Raw genomic sequence first — 24,201 nt, forward strand, 5'->3', positions numbered from 1 at the left:
CTTCATCATTTTTTTTAAAGTTTTCCTGTACATTTATTAGCATTTCTTTTTTTCAATTTTTTAATTGATTTTCACATCTATCACAAAGAAAAAAGAAAAACATTACAAGACATAGAACAAAGAAAAAAGACACAAAAAAGACTTATTACTTCAAATCCCTAATTTCTTTACATTAATAACTGAGTTCCTCAAATCCCCTCTGACTGAATTTCATTATAACACCTGTTTAACAGTTCTCCAAATTCATATTTCTAATGATACTAACTCCTTTCATTTACTAATCTCTTCTCCTTTATCACTATTCTAATCCTTAATATTTACTAGCACATATTCTTATTCTACCCCTAAGCCTATTAATTTCTTCCAAGAATTTTCTATTTATCTTATCTTACAATATTTAGCTAAATATTCTTTTAATTTCTTCCAATCCTCTTGTATCTCCTCTTTCTTCTGGTCACGGATTCTTCCAGTCAAGTCAGCCAGCTCCAAAAAGTCCAACATCTTCATCTGCCAATCTTCTATTGTTGGTATCTCTTGCGATTTCCAGTTTTTGGCTAATAAAAGTCTTGCCGCTGTAGTGGCATACAAAAACAGTCTAACATCTTTTTTTGGCAATTCCAGTCCTATTATTCCAAGTAGAAAGGCTTCTGGTTTCTTAATAAATGTATTTTTCAACATTTTTTTCAACTCATTATAAATCTTTTCCCAGAAGTCTTTCACCTTAGGACACGCCCACCACATATGATAAAAAGTACCTTCTTTTTCTTTGCATTTCCAACATAGATTATCATTTGTGTGGTAGATTTATTAGCATTTCAGGGCACATTTCCCCCACTGTATACACACATATGTATGCCTTTTCATTTAGTATATACATTTTTAAAGCTTGTTTTCTGCTGCTCCAGAGGGGAAGGCCTGAACCGATGGATTCCAATGGCAAGAAAAGAGATTCCAGATAAACACCAGGAACAGTTTTCAGAGGGTAAGAGCTGCTTCAGTGTGGAATGGACTTCCTTGGAAGGTTAGGCAGAGGTTGGATAGCCATCTGTCAGGGATTCTGGAGCTGTGATTCCTGCATTGCCGAGGTACGGACTGGATGACCCTTGGTGGGCTTGCCAGCTCTATCATTCTACAGTTCTGTGACTCAGAAGCAGCTTCAGCACTCCTGGTTCCTGATAATAATAATAATAATTAATTAAATTTGCATTCTGCCGTATACCTGCAAGCTGCTAGACACCCTTGGGGTTTTTGCAAGTGCCATGCTCAACTACACAACAGCCACTGAATGAAGTCTGCATCCTTAAAGCTTTCTATTAGGAGCACATCTCATTGTGCTTGGTTCTAACTTACTAGTGAAAAAAAATCTTTTTAGAACTTGGCTGGAAGTCTGTTTAAAACAAAAGATTAGGTTATTTGCCAACCACTTTTAGCTGGGATTAATGCCAGCCTGGAGCTACTTACGTTGCTGCAGATCTCGCTAATCTTTCTGGACCTTGGAATTGCTGATATGGAAACTTTATTTAAGCATAAAGTCTGAGATTTTTTCAATCCTCTTTTTCGGAAACATCTGGCAGGTGGATCAAATGAAGATTTGGGTAAGTACTGCTTCCAGCTTCGCCACGGTAGTGATAACAATTGTTTTCTTTTGGTGCCATCGGCTAATGGGATTCCACTGCAAGAATGGACGTAGTTAATCGCCTTATGAAGGTTTGCAATCTGAAACAAGTTGCTGGGCAAGAGAGATGGGTATCTTTGTGCATATGGTAGCCATGGAAGACAAGCTGGTCTTGAAGATGCTGATGGACACATATGTTTTGAGAGGTCCCAACCCCACCTAGAGATGCCAGCAGAGATTGAGCTTGGGAGCTTTTGCCATTCTGCCCTTCCCCTATCGTACTGCATTGCATTTTGTTCAAGATGCCATTTAACCTGCAATAATTATCTAACAAGCAAATCTGATCTCTCCTTCAGACTGTCCTCGTATTTCTTGTCTCCCTGACTTGTTCTTCAGCCAGTGATGTAAGTCACCATTTCTCAACGTTGGGATGGGGAAAAGAGGCTGACCCCGTTTAAGGAGGTTACTTGTTGTTTTATGGGCATCTCCACGGGGCAGCCTTTCCCAGTTGTCTGATAGGACAGATTAGGTTCTTAAGTCCAGGACGGTGGAAGAAGATTGGAGGAAATTTAAAGACTATTTACAGAAATATTGCAAAATTAAGGAATGTTAGAATGATGTTGGATTGAAGTTAAGTGGTTTCTAGCTGTAATGGTTTAAAAGAATATGGAAAAATTGGATTTTTAATAGGTAAAAATTTAATGTTATAATATATTAAGATTAAAGATCAGGATAATAAGGAGGGAAAGGAATTGCTGAACTAATAAATTGAACTGGAATACAAAAAAGGGAGGTATGAGGAGGTCCGGGAAACAAGTAAATGAAAGATAAGTGATGTAAAGATGGAATTATTTTTAACTGTTTTTTATTTCCTATTTTTTCTTTTTTCTTTTTCATTATGTAATATTGTGAAAACCTTAATAAATATTTCTTAAAAAAAAAAAATGAAGTCCAGGACGGGGGAGAAACTCACTCAGCCAGGTTCACATTTTAGTATGAACCCACCTGATTTGAATTTCTCAAAATAATGTGAACAGAAACACAGCTAGCCTTCAGAATTCATATTTCTCTGAATTTTGTGGTGCAGTTGTTGTTGGTTGTTGTTTTTTGTAGACAAAAATGCATCTGTTAAGAAAAACTGTGCATAAAAACGAATGTATTAGTGAAAATAGCATGTGGAAATGCATGATATTAACAGGAATTACTTAAAAAAACACGTGCATATCCGGCAAAGTCACAAGCAAAAATGTGCCACCCTGGTTTTCTTTGGCATGGATGATGGCAGAAGGGGTGGGGGAGGGTGTCCCCCCAAACAAGGAGCTTGCCCCCCACTTGTCCATCGCATTGCTGTACTATGTCATTGCTGGATGACATTGCTGGATATTTCATTGACATATACTGTTATTTTTCTTTCAGAGGTCAGAACACAGTTCGTCTACCTGGAGATATACTTTGCCTTTTCTGTGCTCCTGCTTTTTTCTGTGGAGGAAAAGCGGGAGATACATTCAATAAATAATACTAAAAAATAAATCTTCATGATGACTTGATGACCAGCTTTGATACAGTCTCCTTGAAAAATTGTTGAAGCCCCCTCCATCCCCAGCCAAGGCAGAGTTTCATAGCCCCCCCCCCCCGCATGCCTACCCCCTGCCTCGTTCATTACAGCCCTTTTTTAAACTCCCTAGGTTATTGCTGTAAAGCACCAAGGAAATACCGACACCAGCACCCACCAGGCGGTGAGGGTCAACCAGCAAGATCAAACAGCCAATATCCACAACTATAATGGGTGGAATGGATGGGATGCAGTCTGGGATTACCAAAAGGTAACCCCGCCCCCAAAAGCAGATAGTAATTCTGACCCACTAATTCTGGACAGATCAATGGAGATTTGAATCTTTGGATTTATAATTAAAAGCTGCTTTTTCTTGCATTTGATAGGGCCTTTTTGCTGCAAGGCTGTTTCGGAAGAGGGTCTGTGTTGTAGCAGCAATGGATTTCGAGCTATTCCCAAGCCTGGAGACACTCCGCAGTTTCAAAGGGCAGAAGGTATTGTAGTGGAAATTATATGCTTTGATTGGTAGCCTACATGAGAAGAGATGTAAAAACTGCAAGAGTGTTTGAGAGGATATTAGGAGAAACTGCTTCCTCACACTGCCTTATGAATGTGTCCAGATGATGCAATCTTGATTTCCTACACCCAATTGGGCTTGTGCAGACTGCTGAATCGGTTCCCCTTGGACTGAAAGAATGAGCATCTTACTATAAATTACCAAAAAACTAAAGTTATGATGTTTGGCAAATCTAAGAAAACTTACAATTGGTTGCTCGGAGGAAATACACTGGAGCAAGTAGTCTCATTTAAGTATCTCAGTTTGGTCTTTCAGTGGGCGGGCTAATGGTCTGCACAGCTTCAATCAAGCACCTTATTTAGGTGGTAGAACTTTAAATGGACTACTACGATTCCAGCCTACAAAAGGGGCAACTTGTTGCAGCCCACTTTAGAACTTTATAAGACCGGGGTGTTGCCAGAGATGTTCTATGGAGCACCACTGTGGGCCATGGCCAATTTTGATTTACTGGAGAGACTCCTGCCAGTCCCTTTGTTGTTGTTTAGTCGTTTAGTCGTGCCTGACTCTTCGTGACCCCCTGGACCAGAGCATGCCAGGCACTCCTGTCTTCCACTGCCTCCTGCAGTTTGGTCAAACTCATGCTAGTAGCTTCGAGAACACTGTCCAACCATCTCGTCCTCTGCCTTCCCCTTCTCCTTGTGCCCTCCATCTTTCCCAACATCAGGGTCTTTTCCAGGGAGTCTTCTCTTCTCATGAGGTGGCCAAAGTTTTGGAGCCTCAGCTTCAGGATCTGTCCTTCCAGTGAGCACTCAGGGCTGATTTCCTTAAGAATGGAGACGTTTGATCTTCTTGCAGTCCATGGGACTCTCAAGAGTCTCCTCCAGCACCAGAATTCAAAAGCATCCATTCTTTGGCAATCAGCCTTCTTTATGGTCCAGCTCTCACTTCCATACATCACTACTGAGAAAACCATAGCTTTAACTATACGGATCTTTGTCAGCAAGGTGATGCCTCTGCTTTTTAAGATGCTGTCTAGGTTTGTCATTACTTTTCTCCCAAGAAGCAGGCGTCTTTTAATTTTGTGGCTGCTGTCACCATCTGCAGTGATCATGGAGCCCAAGAAAGTAAAATCTCTCACTGCCTCTATTTCTTCCCCTTCTATTTGCCAGGAGGTGATGGGACCAGTGGCCATGATCTTTGTTTTTTTGATGTTGAGCTTCAGACTATATTTTGCTCTCTCTTCTTTCACCCTCCCTACCTCTACCAAAATAGCACTGCTCCCTGCAGAACTGGGTGTTATGCCCATTCAAGCCAGAGCCCTTAGACTAGCTCTGCTTTTTTGGTTTAATTCCCCTCCCCCCCAAGAATGTATCAAAATCCCTCATGACAATTTTGGAAGACATGACCCCAAACTCATGGAAATGTGAAATGGAATCTGCTGCCATGAGGTTGGGACCTTCTGCCTCCTTTCTTGTGACTCGGGGTTTTGAGAGAGCTAAAGAATTAATACTCCACCCCCCCCCATTTCATATTTTTGAGAGAGCTAAAGAATTAATACTTCAAAGGCTTAGAGACACCAAGATGCATTCACAAACTACTGAGCTCAACATCTGTCAATCTAAGTGTATTTTTTTTATTCCATTGTATGCATCCCTGCCAAGATCAATTTGCCAAATGTTAAAATGGGGATAGCCTTTACACAGGCAAGACTAAACGTCCTTCCGTTCGCAGATTCGACGGACTGACATAAAGGAGTTCCTAACGAGGACAGATTTTGCGGCTGCAACTCTGAGTCAATAGGAGACATAACTCATGTACTCCTAGAATGCCCTTTTTTATAATGACCTTAGAAACAATTACTTCCACCCATTGTTAAGATCACAGAAGGGAGGGACGTCTCTTGCAAAGACCTGTTTTTTGATGTCTGATGTAGAGAGGTTTACAATGGTACCTCGGGTTAAGTACTTAATTCGTTCCAGAGGCCCGTTCTTAACCTGAAACTGTTCTTAACCTGAAGCACCACTTTAGCTAATGGGGCCTCCTGCTGCTGCTGTGCCACCGGAGCACGATTTCTGTTCTCATCCTGAAGCAAAGATCTTAACCTGAGGTACTATTTCTGGGTTAGCAGAGTCTGTAACCTGAAGCGTCTGTAACCTGAAGCGTATGTAACCCGAGGTACCACTGTATATCCTTTAGAACATCCAAATTCCTTACCAAGGCTTTACAGATTCGTGTAATGAAACATTGAAACTTAAAGGGGGAATGAGAAATTATTTATCCTGTAGACGTCAGGAAGTAGAAATGTAAACCACTATTATTAGCAGCATTCTTATTATTTTTATGTGTGTAATGGCTGCTCACTAAACACAATAAATTGAACTGAACTGAACTTATCAATGTGCCTAGAATGTGAAGGAGAATCTCAGCCTTGAGCTGGCCTGATAGACAGTAGCCTGCCCTGAACTTTGTGCTGAACCAGGCACCCAGCTCTGTTTATGCAGACTTGATTTACCTCTGTAGAAGCTCATGAAATTTATAGGCCTAGGGACTCCACTTTTGTGGCTTCCCCAAACAGCCGCTATTGTTCTGACCAAATGAAGTTGTCCTAAACATCACAATGGTGTGTGGAATGAAGAAAGACAGATGCCAGCAGGAAAATCTGCGGATCACTCCCATAAACTTTAAATCTGTTGCTGAAATGGGAAACTCAACACTAGGCACGGATTCCGTTGTCTGGCACGGCCGCCTCTTGTGATTCTCTCCGGGTGCTGCCATAAGCAGAACAGGCCTACAGATGAGCCACAGGGAGGGCTAACAAAGGAATTTGTGGAGGAAATTGGGCATAGAAGATGGACCAGGAAGGGAGCTGTTCAACAGTGGAATGGACTCCCTCGGAAGGTGGTGGCCTCTCCTTCACTGGAGGATTTTCAACAGAGGTTGGATGGCCATCTGTCAGGGATACTTGAGCTGTGATTCCTGCTTTGCAGGAGGTTGAGCTAAAAGATCCTTCTTCAACAATTCTATGATAATTTTGTTTTTGTTTTTTAAATGATGTTTATTGAGAATTTTAAAGTTACAAAGAAAGAAGAAAGAAAAGAGAAGAGAGGGAGAAAAAGAGAGGAAAAAGTAGATAAACATAACAATTAAACAATACAGATCAATAAAAACCAAAGTCAAAAAAAAAATAACAAAACACACAATACATCTAAATCAAAAAACAAAAATAAACAAACAATTAAAAAACAAGTCTAATATTCCCAAATCCTTAACTTTCATTAACTTATTTCAACGACCTCCTCACACCTCCCTTTTTTGTATTCTAGTTGTTAATTATCTCAGCAAATCCTTTCCATCTTTCACAATATTCTGCCATTTAAATTACCTTAATCTATTTTAACCTTATCTTACCTAAAAAAACCCTAAAACTTAAAACTTATATATACCAAATTCTTTTAACCATAACATATTCTTTCATAATTCTTTTTGACATTTCTGCTAAAGCCAAATAATTTCATTCCAACATTTTCCTAATACTCATTAATTTTACAATACTTTTCTAAATAAATTTTGAAACTTTCTTCCAATCTTCATCCATCGTCTCTTCTTCCTGGTCTCGGGTTTTGTCAGTCCTTTCTCATCTATCTAATCCATCAACCTGGTGCTCTTATGTCCGAGGCTCTTAAATCTTTTCCATGTCCCTTCTGCAGGTTTTCTTCTTGTTTATACCTGCCCTTTACTTTATCTTTTGTTGATCTTTTTCTTGTTTTCTTTCCTTTCTCATTGGGGGGTAGGTCTCGGGAGGACTCCAATCCAAAAGTATCTCCATCTTTCCTCAGCAGATCAGCCCATTCCCCACAGTCCCATTCCCCACAGTCAACACTGTAATCCAGAAAGTATTTAAAAGCATGTTTCAAAGTCTTTCCAAAATTAAGAGCCCTCACAACTCCAGACCCCCCTGGTCCACTCCAGATTCGAACTTCAAGAACAGCGGCTTATACTCCTGCAAGGCCTCGGGTCTCTCCATTTGTGTTATTTGAGGTTCAACAACAACCTCCTCCATTTTCTTCTGCCCTTGCACTTGCCCTATCAAAACAGATTCCTGGGCTGGTTCCTGAATGGTTTCTATATGGGTATTCACCGTTTGTCCAAAGTTTTTAACTGCAACAGTCATCAAATCCATCTGCTCATGCATCTGCTCCAGCAAGGCACTTGTTTTGCCAAAAGCAAGCACCAAGACTTCTTGTAAACACATTCTCTCCCCCCCCCCCAAGGTTAGAGTCTGGTCTCATGATCCTAATCATCCAGCTGTGAGGTCCCCAGATCAGCTCCGGCAACAAATTAACAAGCTCCCTCTAGAGGAGACAATTTCTATTTGTATCCATCTTTTAAAAGCAGGACCAACAAGGAAAAATTACTTTCACTTTTCAAATACTTTGTTTCTTTTGATTGCAAGAAGCAACATTGGAATCAATATATTTCTCTCTCTCTCTTTTTTTTTTACTATCTGTCAAAATACGTTCCGTTCACAGTCGATCAACTTTCCCCATAAATTTCTGTCTCTGACACCCCGTTCCCAGGTTTGAGACGGTGGAAAATTTATCTTTCTTTACTCTCTCTCCTGCAGGCTTAAACAGTCAAAAATCCCTCTCTTTTCTCCTGCTTCCAAGAGGGGTTTTGGTGGTGATGAATGAAGGAAATTTAGAACTTTATATACGACTTTCCAGACTTCAGCTTACAAAGTTTTTTGCTTCAATCTATTTACAAAAAACCGGAGGCGGACTTCCTGTTTAGAACCTTCCCATTTCGGTGCCAAATTAAAATATTTCTTAGTACTTAATCCAATTTTCCGTTCTACTCACGGGTACTTGTTTAGAGTCCAATTGTCCACAGGAAAAAGTCAGCGCTCTCCGGCAACGGCTGTGCGGCTTCACTCCATAAAAGTAGCGGTTGATTCAAAACACCGTGCCGCTCAACCCACGTCGCTTTGGACCCCCGAAAGAGGGTTTCCCTGCGAGTAGGGAAGGCGCTCCTGGTGTCAGCTGAATCCCATGTTCCCAGGCTTCCTCCGCCTGGGATTTTTAAAGGGTCTCCGCCTTCGCCGCGGCGGCAAGACCCGATTTTCACGGAGCGGGTTCCTCTCTGTCAGAGGAACTCCACCATTGCCGATGGCGCTGTCCCGGAAGTCCCCAATTCTATGATAATTTTGGACAGGGCCATCTTAAGCATATCCGGCGCCATGGTGCAAAGATCCCTCTGGCAGGCCCCCCTTTCCCAGAGTTGCCAACCTTTTTTAGGGAGGACAGCGCTGCCGGCAACATGCCCAGCTTTGCGGGGCTGGAGGAAGCGGGCAGCGGCTGGAGGGCAGCTCCTCCAGCGGGGAAGAGGCGGAGGCTGGATGTGGCGGCTCCTGGTTCAGCTGGCCGCTTCATGCCACGGTGGCCATGGCAGGTGGAGGCTCCTGGCGCGGCGTGGCATGGCGGAGGTGGGCGAGGGTGGTGAGCTGATGCTGGGAGGTGCCATGTCCAGCTTCTGCCTCTTCCCTGGCACCCTCCAGAACTTGGCGCCCTGGCGCCCTGCACCACTAGCCTCTATGGGTAAGACACCCCTGATTTTGGAATGCAGTCTTTTTTTCTACTTAATTGATGAAGAATGGTTTTTAAAAAGTGAGGGAGATTTTCAGCCCTGCACTAGAGCATCTCCAAGCATGTTCTCTGATCATGATAAATTTCCACTAGTAATTCCATTTTTTTCATCCCTCCCTGGCACAGCTGTCCAAGAGCACCCTTCCGGCGAGTGACTTAACATTCTTGATTGGCAAGACCCGTGTCCAGAACACTGTTCAGTTTGGAAGCCCCATTGAGCAGCTCTGCAGTGGGATTCCTGTGTACTACGCCTCCAAGGAGCAAGGTGGGGCAGGTTTCTCTTGCTCTCTAGCTGTAGAAATGGCTGTGTGGGGTTAAACTCAGTGGGCAGATAATCTTGGTCAACCTGGTGCCCTCCAGATGTTTTGGACTACAATTCCCATCACACACACCCAGCCAGCATGACTGTATGATGCTGGGACTGGAAGGAGACGTTGTCCAAAACATCTGGAAGGGGACCAGGTTAAGGGAGGTAGTAGGAGATCATGACCAGTCAGGTTGACACACAGAGGAGAGGAGGTGGCCTTCCTATCCTTTCTAAATGGTGTCCCCACTAGGGAGCAGGACATCAAACCCCACTTGACAGTTGTGCAAGCTGGTCAAACTGCTCTTGGAAGGGTAGGCCTCATCTTGGCTGCTGAGCCAAAGGGAGAAGTGAGCTCAGATTAATGTTCCTTTAAACCGATGAGTTTTTTGCTTAGATGTCCTACTCCTACCATTTTCTGTACAGCACAGGGAACACCTTTGCTGATCTGAACCCATTTCAGGCCTCTAGGTCAGTGGATTCCAAAGAGGGCAGTAGTGTCCCCCATATATCGGGGGGGCTCTAAGAGGCAAGGGGGTAGAAGGGGGGCACTGGAGGGGCAAAAGCTGGGATCAAGTTCATTAGTTTTGTTGAATTCATTAAACAAAATAGTTTAAACCGGATTTTGGATAAATGTGCAGTTAATTCCTCCTATTGTGTCACTGTCTTCCTTAGTGGGTTGTACAAACCCCTATTCGGAATACAGTCGTACTTTGGATCCTGAACGCCTTGCGAATCAAACGCTTTGGCTCCTGAATGCCACAAACCTGGAAGTGAGTGTTCCGGTTTGCGAATGTTCTTTGGAACCCAAACGTCTGATGTGACTTCCATAGCTTCTGATTGGCTGCAGGAGCTTCCTGCAGCCAATCAGAAGCTGCACCTTGGTTTCTGAACATTTTGGAAGTCAAACAGACTTCCGGAACGGATTCCATTCGACTTCCGAGGTACCACTGTAATGGGTAAGGGAGGGGTCGCTGGAACTTGGGTGGGGGTGGGTGGTCCCAAAAAGTTTGGGAACTACTGACCTAGATATTTCCACCTGAAGGAACCTTGGGATTTGGGGCTGTGTAGAAGGCTAAAATACTACAGCAAGAAATTAATCACCAGCAAACACACACACACACAATGCCAAGACTTTTGTAGGGAACAGTTGCACGATAGCCAAACTCATTCCAATCCAGTTTAAGCCTCTTGTGTAGACGTGATTCAAGCTGACTTTGCAGAGTGTGTAGAACAAAGTGTCAGCAAACTAAGGGCTGCGGGCCAGATCAGGCCCAATTGCCCTCTGGATCCAGCCTGCCGACAGTCCTGGAATCGCTACTTGGATTGGTGTGATCGTTTGGGCTGCACCATATTTTTTTTGCATTTTTTTGGTGGGGCGCCATTCCCCCACCCCTCTCACACACCTTCTCCCTCCTCCTGGCTTCTCCCCACCCTGCGGAGGAAGGGAGGTGGGCTTTGATTGGTGCCAGCTAATCCGAAGCCTCGCTGCCCGCATGCTGAGGCACAGTCCAGACTTGACACCAACTCACTGGCCTCTCCATCCATGGCCACGGTATGAGCATCGTGACGGGCGCATCGTGGGGCATTGGCTGGAGCTTGGCATGCCTGCTGGCCCCATTCCCAGGGAAGCTGGCCTGGAAAGGAGAGGTGACGCCACCGCCACCGGCTCCCAACCATAGGCAGAGTGGTGGAGGAGGTAGGAAAGCAGGGGGAGGAGAGGGGCTGGGGGGAGAGAGGAGCCCCCCACTGTGTGCGTGCACGTGCGCAGTCTGGCCCACCACAAGGTCTGAGGGGCGGTGAACTGGCCCCCTCCTAAAAAAAATTGCTGACCCCTGGCGTGGAAGCTGCTTGGGGGTGAAGGACCTGGATTTATTTTCCAGGCCCCCAATTTGGAAAGGCCAACCATGTCTTGGAGATGGCAGCACTGTGTCTGATGCTTCTTTGCTAATAATTGTGTTGTGTTTCCCCCCTTCACAGGAGCCAACCTCCCCTTGCAGAGTCGAGGGTGTGTGAATGTCGGGATCCTACATGGCTTATTCAACATCTATCTCTGCGGCAACATTCCGAGTTGCTAAAATGCTGGCCAAAAGTCCACAGAGCAATTCTTTGCCTTCCTTGTTCTCCTCACAACAACATTCTCGCTGTCCATGTTTTCCTCTCCAGCCACTGCTCAGTTTTCCAAGCGCAATCCAGCTATCAGCACTTGAAGAATAATAAACGTTTACAACATGAATGGGTCTTGATTTTAGTTTCTTGAAATTTGAAGGAAGATTTAATAATGCGACATGAAGCACTCCACTCAGTCGTGTCTCATTTTTAAAAATTCCAACATGCAACCAAAGAGGCTTCAATCTAGGTGAGAAGACCGGTCTCTGTGTTTGGGGGGGGGGCAGGTAAGAGGGGCTTTCTATAAAGCATTAGCCTCCATCCCTTCCTCACATCTTAATTTGTCGCAAAGAGACAAAAGTAGCACCTCAAGTTTCAACAGCTGGATTTCTGTTCAGTTTGCCCACTTCCCAAATTGGTACTCAGCTGGGTTCACTGCCTGGAAGAGGTTCAGAGGCCTTTCTGCAGCCATAGCGTGTCTCTAATCAGCTACACGTTGGAACTCCCTGCCTATTGATATCTGGCAGGCGCCTTCACTGTGCTCTTTTCAGCTGAAAACATTTTTGCTTAGACAATATAATAATAATAATAATTTATTATTTATACCCCGCCCATCTGGCTGAGTTTTCCCAGCCACTCACACTTTCCCAGCGGCTTCCAATCAAGTGTTAAAAACAATACAGCATTAAATATTAAAAACTTCCCTAAACAGGGCTGCCTTCAGATGTCTTTTAAAGAGAAGATAGCTGCTTATTTCCTTCACATCTGAAGGGAGGGCGTTCCACACGGCGGGCGCCACTACCGAGAAGGCCCTCTGCCTGGTTCCCTGTAACTTGACTTCTTGCAATGAAGGAACCGCCAGAAGGCCCTCAGCGCTGGACCTCAGTGTCCAGGCTGAACGATGGGGGTGGAGACGCTCCTTCAGGTATATTGAACTGAGGCTGTTTAGGGCTTTAAAGGTCAGCACCAACACTTTGAATTGTGCTCGGAAACGTACTCGGAAATGTAGACAAAATGATGTCTTTTTAGTTTATTGCTGGTTGTTTTTTTTAAAAGTTGTAGTTACTTATTTAATTGCTATATTATTTTGTAAACCATTAGATGTGTTTCATTAACCATCAAGAGGTATACAAATGTTATGGAATTAATAAATATACTAAATAGTAAAGAGTTGTGGTTGCCGAGTAAATGAGCGAAAAGTTAGGCTGTATTTCAGGACTAGCTAAAACCTGGCTTGTGAGCCACATCCGGGCACCCACCAGAGCAAAATATTGATGGCCCCACCGAGTGGAGGGGTATTAAATAAATGAATAAGCTGGAGACAGCGCCTGGTCTTCTGCCTAGCTCAGCACTAGGATGGGGTTCAAAAGTGCCACCACCCCAGTCCTCAGATTGGTTATTTGATGAGTGAGAAGGCAGCTGAGCTGCATGCAAGAGAGTGGAGCGGGTGTATCTACCACAGGGAAGACACCCCTCAGGCTCAAAAATGTTGGTGCACACAGACCCTGGCTGTAAATGCTCAGAGACATGCTTAGTTCTTTATCAATTATTCACATCCTTCTTAGCTAAGAAGTCTCTGAAGATGGGTTCTATCTAGGGCAGTGGTTCCCAAACGCTTCGGAGCCACTGCCTCCGTGGCCCCATAGACACACCCCCAGGGCTGGATGTAGGTCTGATGAGGCCCTCAGCTACTGAAGGTAATGGGGCCCTTTATATGTCCAGCTGTCCTTTATCAACAACAAATTGTCGCTGTTTTTTGTGTTGAATATATGCCACATGGTTGTTTATGGACCTAATAGGTATCTAAAGCCATTTGCACATAACAAAATATATATTTTTTTATCTTATATTTTGGAAATGTACATCCAGTTTTCTATCCAGGGGGTTTAAATGCATTTTCTTAAATGATCGTTGATGGCTTTTGTCGCTGCATATGCCACACAGGAGCTAAACAGCGAAAGGACCTTATTTTGTAGTTGCTGGGGAGAAGGCTTTGGTTTAGGAACGGACTTCCGGAACGGATTAAGTTTGAGAACCAAGGTACCACTGTAGTGACTTTGAAAATAAGAAGCCAAGAGCGGGGAGGGTTGGGAAGTTGCTTTTCTTTATTAACAGGTCTTGGGTTGGGCTGCAGCTTTCAAGGGAAGCAGAAGAAAGCCCAAGAAGCTGAGGAAAGTGAGATAATTCACGGGGAGGCAGAAAGCTTGGAAGAGCATGGAATACTGGGAGGCAGCTCAGGAGGTCTACAGGTTGAGGTTTGCGCAGACGGAGATGCCCAGAATGCCAAGGATGCCAGCCTTGGCACAGCCGCCGGCATGGAATCCACCTGGGTGGGAAGAGACAAGAAAAACAAATTACAGACAAACATAAAAAATAAATTTGAGACCTGAAAACTGCGATCCTATACCCACTTACTGGGTGGAGAGCAAGTCCCTGTGAACTCAGTGGGCCTTCGCAGACTTGAATAAGATTGCACTATTAGGCAGTTAGTGAGATAGTCCTCTTGTGGGATATAATCCACTGAGAGCAGTCAAGTACAACATTCCTTGTAATGCTAGAGAAGACATGCAGGGGAATGTCTGGTCCAGCCAGTCAAAACTTCCTTTTCCTCCTGGGCTGGAACATCCTTCCTTTGCATGTGATAGAAGGTGGCCGTGACCTTACCTGTCCAGGTAACAAAAGGCCGAGTCACGCACCACTCTCTCTCTTCCCTCTTCGTTGGACCAGCTTTTATCTAGGAATGCTCGAAGCACTGGGATTATCCCCCCATATGGGGTAGATCCCCATGTACATATTTGTAACTAAGTCTGCCTTCAGGGATCCAACTGTGAACTGATGTAAGTAAACTTCTTTTATCGCCTTTGAATAAGATTGTTGTATCTTTATTCTTTTAAGAGGGATTCAAGGGAACTTACCAGGAATATGCAATTCAATCTGAGACAGACTGAATTGTATAATAGTGAGAGGCTTGCACAAGCCTGCAACCAGCTATCTGCTGTGCATGAGAGGGGGAATGTAAACTCTGCTAAGCAAAGAAACTTGCTAACGCAAGTTAAAGGTAAAGGGACCCCTGACCATTAAGTCCAGTTGTGGACGACTCTGGGGTTGCGGCGCTTATCTTGCTTTACTGGCCAAAGGAGCCGGCGTTTGTTCGCAGACAGTTTTTCTGAGTCATGTGGACAGCATGACTAAGCCGCTTCTGGCGAAGCCAGCGCAGCGCACGGAAACACCATTTACCTTCCCTTTATCTACTTGCACATTGACATGCTTTCAAACTGCTAGGTTGGCAGGAGCAGGGATTGAACAATGGGAACTCACCCCATTGCGGGGATTCAAACTGCTGACATTCTGATCAGCAAGCCCTAGGCTCTGTGGTTTAGACCACAGCGCCACCCACGTCCCTAACACAAGTTAGGAAGGATATTAATAAACAATATATCCTCTCCTGCCACCCCGAACATTCCTACACCTCTTCAGTAACCAATCCAGAAAACCTGCCACTCCAGTTTGCGGAGCTCTTTTGGTCTAGTTTGATCTGCATTTCCACTGCACTTCCAACATTTAACGACTCTGGAAGTTCCATTTCCAAACTGAAGCAGCTGTTTGGCTGGACTGTGAATACTCACTCTCAACTTTTTCAACTTTGTAAACGGGCACGTTCTTGCAGAGCTTCTCGATGGAGCTGCCGAAAACAAGCCACTCCTTGATTTCTCCGAAGAAAGAGTCACTGGGTTCATATTTCCCCCACACGTTTCTGGGGGACATCATCTTGTTCATCATCTAAAAAGGGAACGTGTTTATGAAGTAACTCATTTCCAGAGGGACAGCAAGCAGCCTGATAAGCAGCAACGACTCTCTGTCAGTTTCATATAAGTTTATTTAAAAGAAAAACACATCCAGAGCATGGCGTTCTGCCTGCTCTCATTAACCTTAGTTGCTCGGTCTGACTCATTGTCCCTCCCCCAACAGGAAGGATGCCAAAATCTCCCCTTCCCTTTCTTCTCCTTCCCTTCCATTACTCTCTGAGCCTCTCCAACCTCCTTGTACGGGGACTGCATGGCAGGCCTGTCTCTTCCCCAGAAGAGACAGCCTCTGACTCTGGCCTATCTGCTGGTTGCCTGGCAACGCTTTGACCGGCTTCCAATTCTTCCTCTCCTTGGGAGCTAATAGCTTGTTCCCTTGGTTGGAGGGGGGCCGGCCTGTCCTCTCCAAACTCAGACAGACAGCTCTCATCTGCAGAGTCAGCCCCCTGCTCGCTCAGCTCAATTTCTGAGGCTGACTCTTCCACTGCGCTCTGGGGGGGGGGGGCACGTTCCTGACACACGCATTGCAGGGAGTTCAATTTGGGAGTTCCTTCTAACTCTACAATTCTATGATTCAAAGTGCATAAACTGAATACGATACGCAACTTGAAGACTGGGAAAAGATGTGGAAGGTGAATTTAAAATTTACAGTTTGTATTTTATTGAAAGAGAATTATATGAAAATGATGTATAGATGGTATATTAGACCAGAGAAAGTGGGGGAAATGTATAAAAAAGGATCTAAAACCTGTTGGAAATGTAAAGAAAAAGATGGTACATTTTATCATATGTGGTGGGAATGCAAAAGGGTTAGAAATTATTGGGAAATGATATATAATGAATTGGGGAAAGAAAGTTTAAAAAGACTTTTGTTAAGAAACCAGAAGCATTTCTCCTAGGAATTTTAGATCAAGATTAAAAAAAGAAAGAAAATTGGAAATTATTTATGTATGCAACAACAGCTGCAAGAATTATATTAGCACAAGCTTGGGAGACAGAAGAAATACTAGCGAAAGAACAATGGCAAGGGAAACTTATGGAATATGCAGAACTGGCAAAATTAACAGATAAATTACATGAAAAGGATAACAAAGACTTTAAAAGAGAATGGGAACCATTTACAACATATATGAAGAGGCAACATAAAGAATTGGACTCACTGTCAGGGTTTGAATAAACAAACACAGTTGTATATATAAAAAAGTAAGACTATATGTATTGGGAAAATTTTGGAAAACAACACGCAGGATGAGTAATATGGAAATAAAACAAAGTGGGAGTATGAGGGAAGTCCAGGGGAGGAGGGGGGGGGAATATGGAAAATTGTTAGAGAAATATTGTTAGAGGATATATCCATGGAAAAAACAATACAACATATTTTTTTTAAAACCAAAGTGCATAAACTGAATAGGCATATACAGTGTATGATATATACACTGAGATGTCTGTAATGAACTCTGCAGTTACCTGCTTCTCATATGCCAGCCGCCCAACTTCTTCCAGCTCTGGAATGTAGCCTTTTTCCATCTTCATGACAAAGCAGGCCCGTCGAGAAAAGAGCCGAGTGGCGATGTATCCCTGTCATTCACAAAAGGAGAATAAGAATTGAGATACAGTGGTGCCCTGCAAGACGAATGCCTCGCAAGACGGAAAACTCGCTAGACGAAAGAGTTTTCCGTTTTAGAGGTGCTTCGCAAAACGAATTTCCTATGGGCTTGCTTCGCAAGACGACAATGTCTTGCGAGTTCCTCCTTGTTTTTTTTCCTCCTCCCCCCCTTTTCTAAGCCACTAAGCCGCTTATCAGCTGATCCGATCAGCAGATAAGCTGCTAAAAGCAGCTAAAAGCCGCTAATAGTGCAAAGCCGCTTATCAGCTGATCCGATCAGCAGATAAGCCGCTAAAAGCCGCTAATAGCGCTAAGCCGCTTATCAGCTGATCCGATCAGCAGATAAGCCGCTAAAAGCCTCTAAAAGCCTCTAATAGTGCTAATCCGCTAATCCTTCAATGGACTTGCTTCGCAAGACGAAAAAAACCACTAGACGAAGAGAATCACAGAACGGATTCTTTTCGTCTTGCGAGGCACCACTGTAAGGTACTACTGGGCCTTCCGGGCCCCTCTTTGCTCCCACCCCAAGGTAGGAATCGACATTGGCTTTCAGTCTGAACTAGAGGCCCATGGTAAACAAGAAAGACTCTTTCTGAGGCCACTGGCCAGTTTTGTTAAAGGTGTCCGAATACATTTGGATGTCCTGCAACTGATTATTCAACCTCATTTTGTAGCATTTTTACTTTTAGTGGCAAGAAAGACTTGCCAAAATGCATTAATAATTTCAGAGGTAATGACTGGCGACTAATGATACATTTGTCTGAAGCCACATTTTGTATGAACACAATTTTTCAAAAAGAAAATAAACGACCACCTTCTCCGTTACAAACTGTGTGTGAACAAATTCAGGAAAATGCCTGCATTGGTGAACAAAGGGGCCTAACTCTGTCACTTGAGTCACTAACCTAACTCCTCCTATTGTGTCAAAATTGGATAGACTCAACGAGTTCTTCATTCTTGCCAGAAAACCAATCTGTATGTTGAATGTCGAGCTGACTTATTTTACGGAGCGAAGAAAGCCATTCATGCAAAACCACGGATGAATTTGACTGTTCTGGAAACAAATTCCTTAGAACGTGACTGATGGGTGCTCGCCATTGCCATCACTCCTTATAGTGTCTGTGATCACCCCAAAATAAGTTTATTTTAAATAGATGATACTGGGTGGATGGATGGATGGAATGCAGCTGAATAAAAAAAAGTTTCTGCCTAAAATATTGGTTATTCCTGGTGTGAGTTCTTTCTTTCCTGTGTTGTTAAGCCCACCTTTCTTCCATAAATGAACCCAAGGCAGAATTCCTGTGCTTCCAAGATAGTCTCCCAACCAGGCGCTGACCAGTCCCAGGCCTCCTTAGCTGCAAAAAAGGTAGATGGTGGCTCCACCTGCCTTCAGATCCACCCTCTGTCACCTGAGTCTGTTTTGCAGAGGACCCCAGAAGATTGTTGTGAGACAGAAACAGGTAGACTTACATGCTTGTAGTCAAAAATGGTATCTGAAGAGCAGAGTCCTCCATAGACGTGGATGTTGGCCACTTGATTCTCATTATCTATGGACACGGTCTGCTGGACATAATCACCATTGTAGCTTGGGAGTCTGTAGACCTGAGAGTAAATATAGCCCCCCAAATTGTTGTTATTATTTTTTACATATTCCTTGTTGTGAAGTATGACATAAGTAAGGGTGCTTTAAGTATATATATGTATTTTTAAAAGTGTAATTCACTTAAACTTTCTTTTAAAAAATCAAAGTGACTAATCATTTAAAAGAACCCCATTATTTGGCAGTATGCCAAAGTACACAGCAGCAGGAAAAAACCCCATCAAATGCATGAAAAACTGGAGCAAAAATGAAAAACACAAATAATAAGCAAAGTGGGGAGCAATGATCTCTTTTGCAGCATCGGGAAGCAACCAACAGATCCTTGAAAGGGTCAGGTTTTAATCTGACTTCTAACAGCACCCAGTATTGGGGGGCAGAGCGTCCCCACTGCAGAGGCATGGCACAGTGTTGGCACTACCATTACTGTGGAGGTAGGCGCTTGCCCATGTGACAGGAGCTTCGATGCCGAACCTCAAGGGAGCTGATTCCCAGTTTAAAGGTAAAGGGACCCCTGACCATTAAGTCCAGTCGCGAACGACTCTGGGGTTGTGCCACTCATCTCACTTTACTGGCCGAGGGAGCTGGCGTTTGTCTGCAGACAATTTTTCTGGGTCATGTGGCCAGCATGACTAAGCTGCTTCCGGCGAACCAGAGCAGCGCATGTAAACGCTGTTTACCGTCCTGCTGGAGTGGTACCTATTTATCTACTTGCACTTTGATGTGCTTTCGAACTGCTAGGTGGGCAGCAGCAGGGACCAAGCAACGGGAGCTCACCCCATTGCGGGGATTCGAACCGCCGACCTTCCGATCAGCAAGCCCTAGGCTCAGTGGTTTAGACCACAGCGCCACCCACATCCAGTTTATACCAGTTTAGGGGTATAAATAAACAATATCTTCAGCTGGGCTCTGAAGCTAACAGATCATCAATGCAAAATGAACAATACCAGAGTAATATGTTCTAACTGCCATTCTCTGCTAACAAACTGAGAGCCTCCAAAGTGTGCCTGTGTTTTCAGAGGGGCAGGATACAACCCTGTCCAAAATAAGGTGCAATTCTTAGATCTGCAAATACACCAGCACTTCTATCTCATCTGTTTACGTTTTGCTTCATTTCTGCCAGTCCCACTTTTCACAGTATTTTAGGGGTTCTGCTCACTTTTGCATGCTGGTGTTGTGTAGGGCATACATGCAGTGGGATAAATAAAACGATAGCCCCAGTATAGTAAATACCACCACAATGGTTACGTCATTTGAAGTGTTGCCATGGTGAAAAAGAGATGATTCTGTTTACCTGGAAAGTGGCAAAAGCTGGGCTCCAGAAGACCCCCAGAACAGCGATTAATACAGCCTGTTGAAAGAAAAGTGGGAGGGGGAAGATAGGACAGCAAACTCACAGTTGGAAGTGGCTCCATTTAAAGCAGTAGTTCCCAAACTTTTAGGGGTCACTGCCCCCTTGGTTCCATAACCTCATTCCCAAGGCCCCCTACCCTACCCTGAGGAAGGTAATAACACAATAGAATTCAAAACAGACACAATTAATGGCACATTTGTTCAGAAGTCAATTAAAATTATTTAGTTAATTCAACAAAATGGATGGACTAGATCCAGTGATAACCAACTTTTCAAAGTCTGAGAGTCACTAACATCTCCAGGACTCCTCTGCCAGCCCCTTGCCTCTTTGCCCCCCCCCCTAGGTAACACGCCCCCCCCCCGGGCACTACCACCCTCTTTGGGAAGAACTGGTTTGATTTTGGGCTAATGGCAGTGAAGTCAATGTGGGTGGGTAGCTTTGAACCTTCTGCTACCTTCTTGAAGCTCCCAGCACCACAAGTGAATGCACAGAGATTCCATACATGGTCAGCTTCCCTGTGGCATTCAGGGACCGCCAATGCCCTGGGAGAGCAATATTACCAGTGCCCCATGCTGGTATTAGAAGAGGAATGGGATTTCCCCAAGGAATGCAGAAGAGAACAAGAAGCTCTATTCTTCCCAACTCCCACAAAGAGGCTGCATTTTGTTCCCACCAGTCCAATGGGGGGGGGGTGTCACTGAATGACCCCTGCAGGGCCTTCAGAGAATCTACCCAAGACATGCCTCACTTCTTGGCTTTTTATTTAAAATATTTGTGAACTGCCTCTCATCAAAATGTTACCCAGGCAGCATACAATCCAGCAACTCAATGCAAAACAGGAATGCTACATCCAATCAAAGCAGTCTAGTAAAGGCAACACGTCATGATTTCAGTAGCTGGGAATCATTCAGCTGGCATCAGAGGCTGGAGTAAGCCTGAGTGATTATCCATGTTCTCAACAGCCATTGGCAGCTGTTGTCCTCAGTGGGTGGAATTCCCTTCCCCAGTCAGGGGGCCACCACGCAGAATGCCCTGCTCCAATTTGCCATACTATAAACCTCCACAGGCCTTGGAATAACACACCAAATTGAAGGTTGCCTGTGGAAAAGCTCCCCTCCCCCTGCCCCAATCTTGGGATCCTCTCTTATCCTTCTCTGGATCTCAGATCTCCTGTACCCTGCAAGAGACATGCCATATTTTCAGTTTAAACATCCATGACGTTCAAAGTTTTGATTGTGTTGTGGGTTTGAGGGTCTCAGTGCCCCGAGTCCCTTCCAAACATGGGGGCCTGTATACAGTGAGGGTTAGGGTCCAATAGGGGATTCTGTTGCTGAGCTAGACAGGCAGGTTTTTGAGGAAGCCGGCGACCTCAGCTGGCCACTTAAGTGTCCTCATCAGCATCCCAAAAGAATGAGCCAGGTTGCAAGAACGACAACAAGTGATGGTGGGCCTCTCGGCTGAAGAGTGGGCCTGTCCTTCACCTGCTCACCTAGCAAACTCAGGTAGGAGCACAGTAGCCAGAGAATGTGTGACAGAACTGAGCTGGAAGCAGCCTGGAGACCCAGAGCTCTGCTTGCTCTGTGCTGAATCCAAAGCTGTGACTCATGGAGAAGCAAGATCTGTTGGGGTGCTGATGCTATGAGTCCCTCCATCCTATGCTCATGCTGTACAGATGTGTAAATAAAACCAAATATGCTAAAGACATCACAGTCTCTGCTGACCTTCTTTCCAAGGAATCTGAACCCAGGTGTGGTGTGTAACAATATAATCCTACTCTGCTGTTAGAAAATCGTTCTGTAGTTACAGAAATGAGTTCATTCAAAACCAAAGCAAGTTCTTTCAAAATTCACGAAATGTAAAGTTTTGGATGAAGTAAAGGTCCCTGTCTCCTTCCAAGAGATGCTAGCTTGCGGTGAATCCCCACCTGCTATGAATTTCCATCCTTACAAAGACAATTCACAACCTCACCTAAATATATTAATTTTTGCTAAAAGGATTCTGCCAGCTATACTCACGAGTCCGCTCATTTTTCTCTCAGATAAGGGGAAGAAGCTGAGAAGCAAATGGAATAAGATTCCCGAGACTTCGAACTTTTATATCTTGCCTGTAGGTGTGGGGAACATTACACAGAAATAGGCCCCGTACACTTTGGGACTCCATATCTATCGGACCCGCCATGGTAAACGGCTTTATCTGCATTTTGGGCTGAGCCGATAACCACGCCCGATAGCTACATTAGTCAGCTGCGAAAAAATTCCAATTTGGTCATTTTGCAAATATCAGTTAACCCTTTCCAGAATGTCTGCGGCTGCCTGCCTCTAGTCTGCCCATCTGCTCTACGATATCAGGTTCTTAAATAAAGGCGTGTGTGTCTGAGGTTCTGTGAGGGAGGGGATGCTTCTGAAACTTCCCTCACCTAAATTTTTACCAGGATTTTGGAGTTCCACATTATTAAGCTATGTTTCTGCAGCAGAACCCAATATGCATGGAAAACCCTCTGTTCTGAAATTTGCTCAGACCAACTAGTTTGTCACGGACTCCATAACTTGCTTGCCGGTTTCCCATTGGAACTTCAGACTGACCACTGTGAGAACCGGATGTTGGACCAAATAGCCATTGGCCTGATCCAGGATGGCTCTTTTATGTTTTAATTAGTGCTTATCCCTGCACCTCTAGAGTGCATTACATAGGAACAGAGTCAGATTATTGGGTCTAGCTTTGAATTGTCTAAACTGGCCAGCAGAGCTCTTCAGGATTTCAGATAGCCTTCTCACACAGCCCTGCCTGGAGATTTCACTGGGGAAATCTAGGACTTCCTTTAATCTGTTCTGGATCTTCCAAAATTCAGCATCGTTGGAGGTTGGTGGGTTCTAGGGTCAAGAGAAAGGGAGGAAAAATGTTCTCTACCCACTTCCCCCTCATGCTTGCCTTTTTCTTCGTCTAAACTGTACACATGTTGAGATCTCCTCGCAGGGGTGGTGTGTCCTTTTTTACTGCTTCAGATGAAACAGGAAGCGCTGCCTTGCTGGACCACTGCTGCCATTGCTGCCATTGCTGCCGCCACCTACCTGCTCCTGCCACCACTGCATGCCCTGCCGCATCCACCGTTGGCAGAGAAGCAGTGCTGCCATTGGCACCAATTTCAGGCAAGATCATACCGATTTTGGGTGAGGTTTTGCCCCAAATCGCACAAGATCTTGCTTGCTCTGCAAGATCTCATTCAAATCGAATCAAGTACCTTTATTGGCATCACAATATTATTTTTAATATATATTTTTATTAAACAATTTCAACATAACAAATTATCAAACCATTTACAGTGGTACCTCTGGTTGTGAATGGGATCCGTTTGCAACATGAACAGAACACAATCGTGGGTTGTGATTTGCCACTTCTGCGCATGCGTATGACATCATTTTGCATGTCTGCGCATGCGCGAGCAGCGAAACCCAGAAGTAACCCTTTCCGGTACTTCCAGGTCGCCACGGGACATAACCTGAAAAAAGTATCATGAAGCAAACGTAACATGAGGAATGACTGTAATCCCATACATTATTTCCCCCTTTTTTTCCCACCCCCCTTCCACACCCCTCCCCCACCAGGGACTTCCCTCAGCTCCTTTCTCTGATTTCTCTGCACATATTGTTCTCTGCATGTTATAAAATTATACATATCCTTACGTTATCTATCTATCTTGTTATCAATTTGTGTATGGAACCTGCCAAGGAGTCCAGTTCATTTTGTTGTCTTTTTAGATAATTTGTAAAAAGTTCCCATTCTTCCTTAAGTCACAGTTGTCATTCTCCCGCAGTTTGTATGTCAATTTAGCCAGCTCCGCATAGCTCATCAATTTTTCTTGCCACTGTTCTTTCGTTGGGATTTCCTCATTCTTCCATCCTTGTGCTATCAAGACTCTTGCCGCATTGGCATCACGATATTTCAAGTTACTGCAGTAATTTAAAAGGGCAAGGGTCAAGCTGTCGATGGTAGTAAGGTCACGCTGTGATCGTGCACACTTAAGTATTCTGCTTCGCCCTGTCTATTCCCCCAAAAGATGGTTCGTTCCTGGTTAAATTGTGGCTAAAAAGGAAGCTACTAAGGC

At 44.3% G+C, this 24,201-nt stretch overlaps 2 protein-coding genes and 1 long non-coding RNA gene across 3 annotated transcripts in view; 1 reads left to right on the top strand and 2 right to left on the bottom strand.

The window, feature by feature from the left end:
* The window catches only part of LOC309536584, a 179,789-nt gene that overhangs the window by 49,376 nt on the left and 106,212 nt on the right, over positions 1–24,201 (bottom strand). The window lies entirely within an intron of this gene.
* Positions 1,538–11,866, top strand: LOC309536707 (gastrokine-1-like). The gene is made up of 6 exons (XM_082230907.1): positions 1,538–1,595; positions 1,972–2,019; positions 3,301–3,438; positions 3,554–3,661; positions 9,453–9,591; positions 11,611–11,866. Exons 1-6 carry the CDS (start codon positions 1,584–1,586, stop codon positions 11,706–11,708), a joined length of 543 nt encoding a protein of 180 aa, XP_082087033.1. The 5' UTR covers positions 1,538–1,583; the 3' UTR covers positions 11,709–11,866.
* On the bottom strand, positions 13,827–22,257 carry GKN2 (gastrokine 2). The gene is made up of 6 exons (XM_082232624.1): positions 22,115–22,257; positions 20,040–20,096; positions 18,619–18,750; positions 17,010–17,120; positions 15,366–15,519; positions 13,827–14,065 (listed from the first exon to the last, which is right to left on the bottom strand). The coding sequence occupies exons 1-6, from the start codon at positions 22,124–22,126 to the stop codon at positions 13,983–13,985; spliced, it is 549 nt and encodes a 182-aa protein (XP_082088750.1). The 5' UTR covers positions 22,127–22,257; the 3' UTR covers positions 13,827–13,982.

The sequence above is a fragment of the Podarcis vaucheri genome (genome assembly GCF_965113315.1).
Source record: "Podarcis vaucheri genome assembly, chromosome: 7".
Classification (NCBI taxonomy): Eukaryota; Metazoa; Chordata; class Lepidosauria; order Squamata; family Lacertidae; genus Podarcis; species Podarcis vaucheri.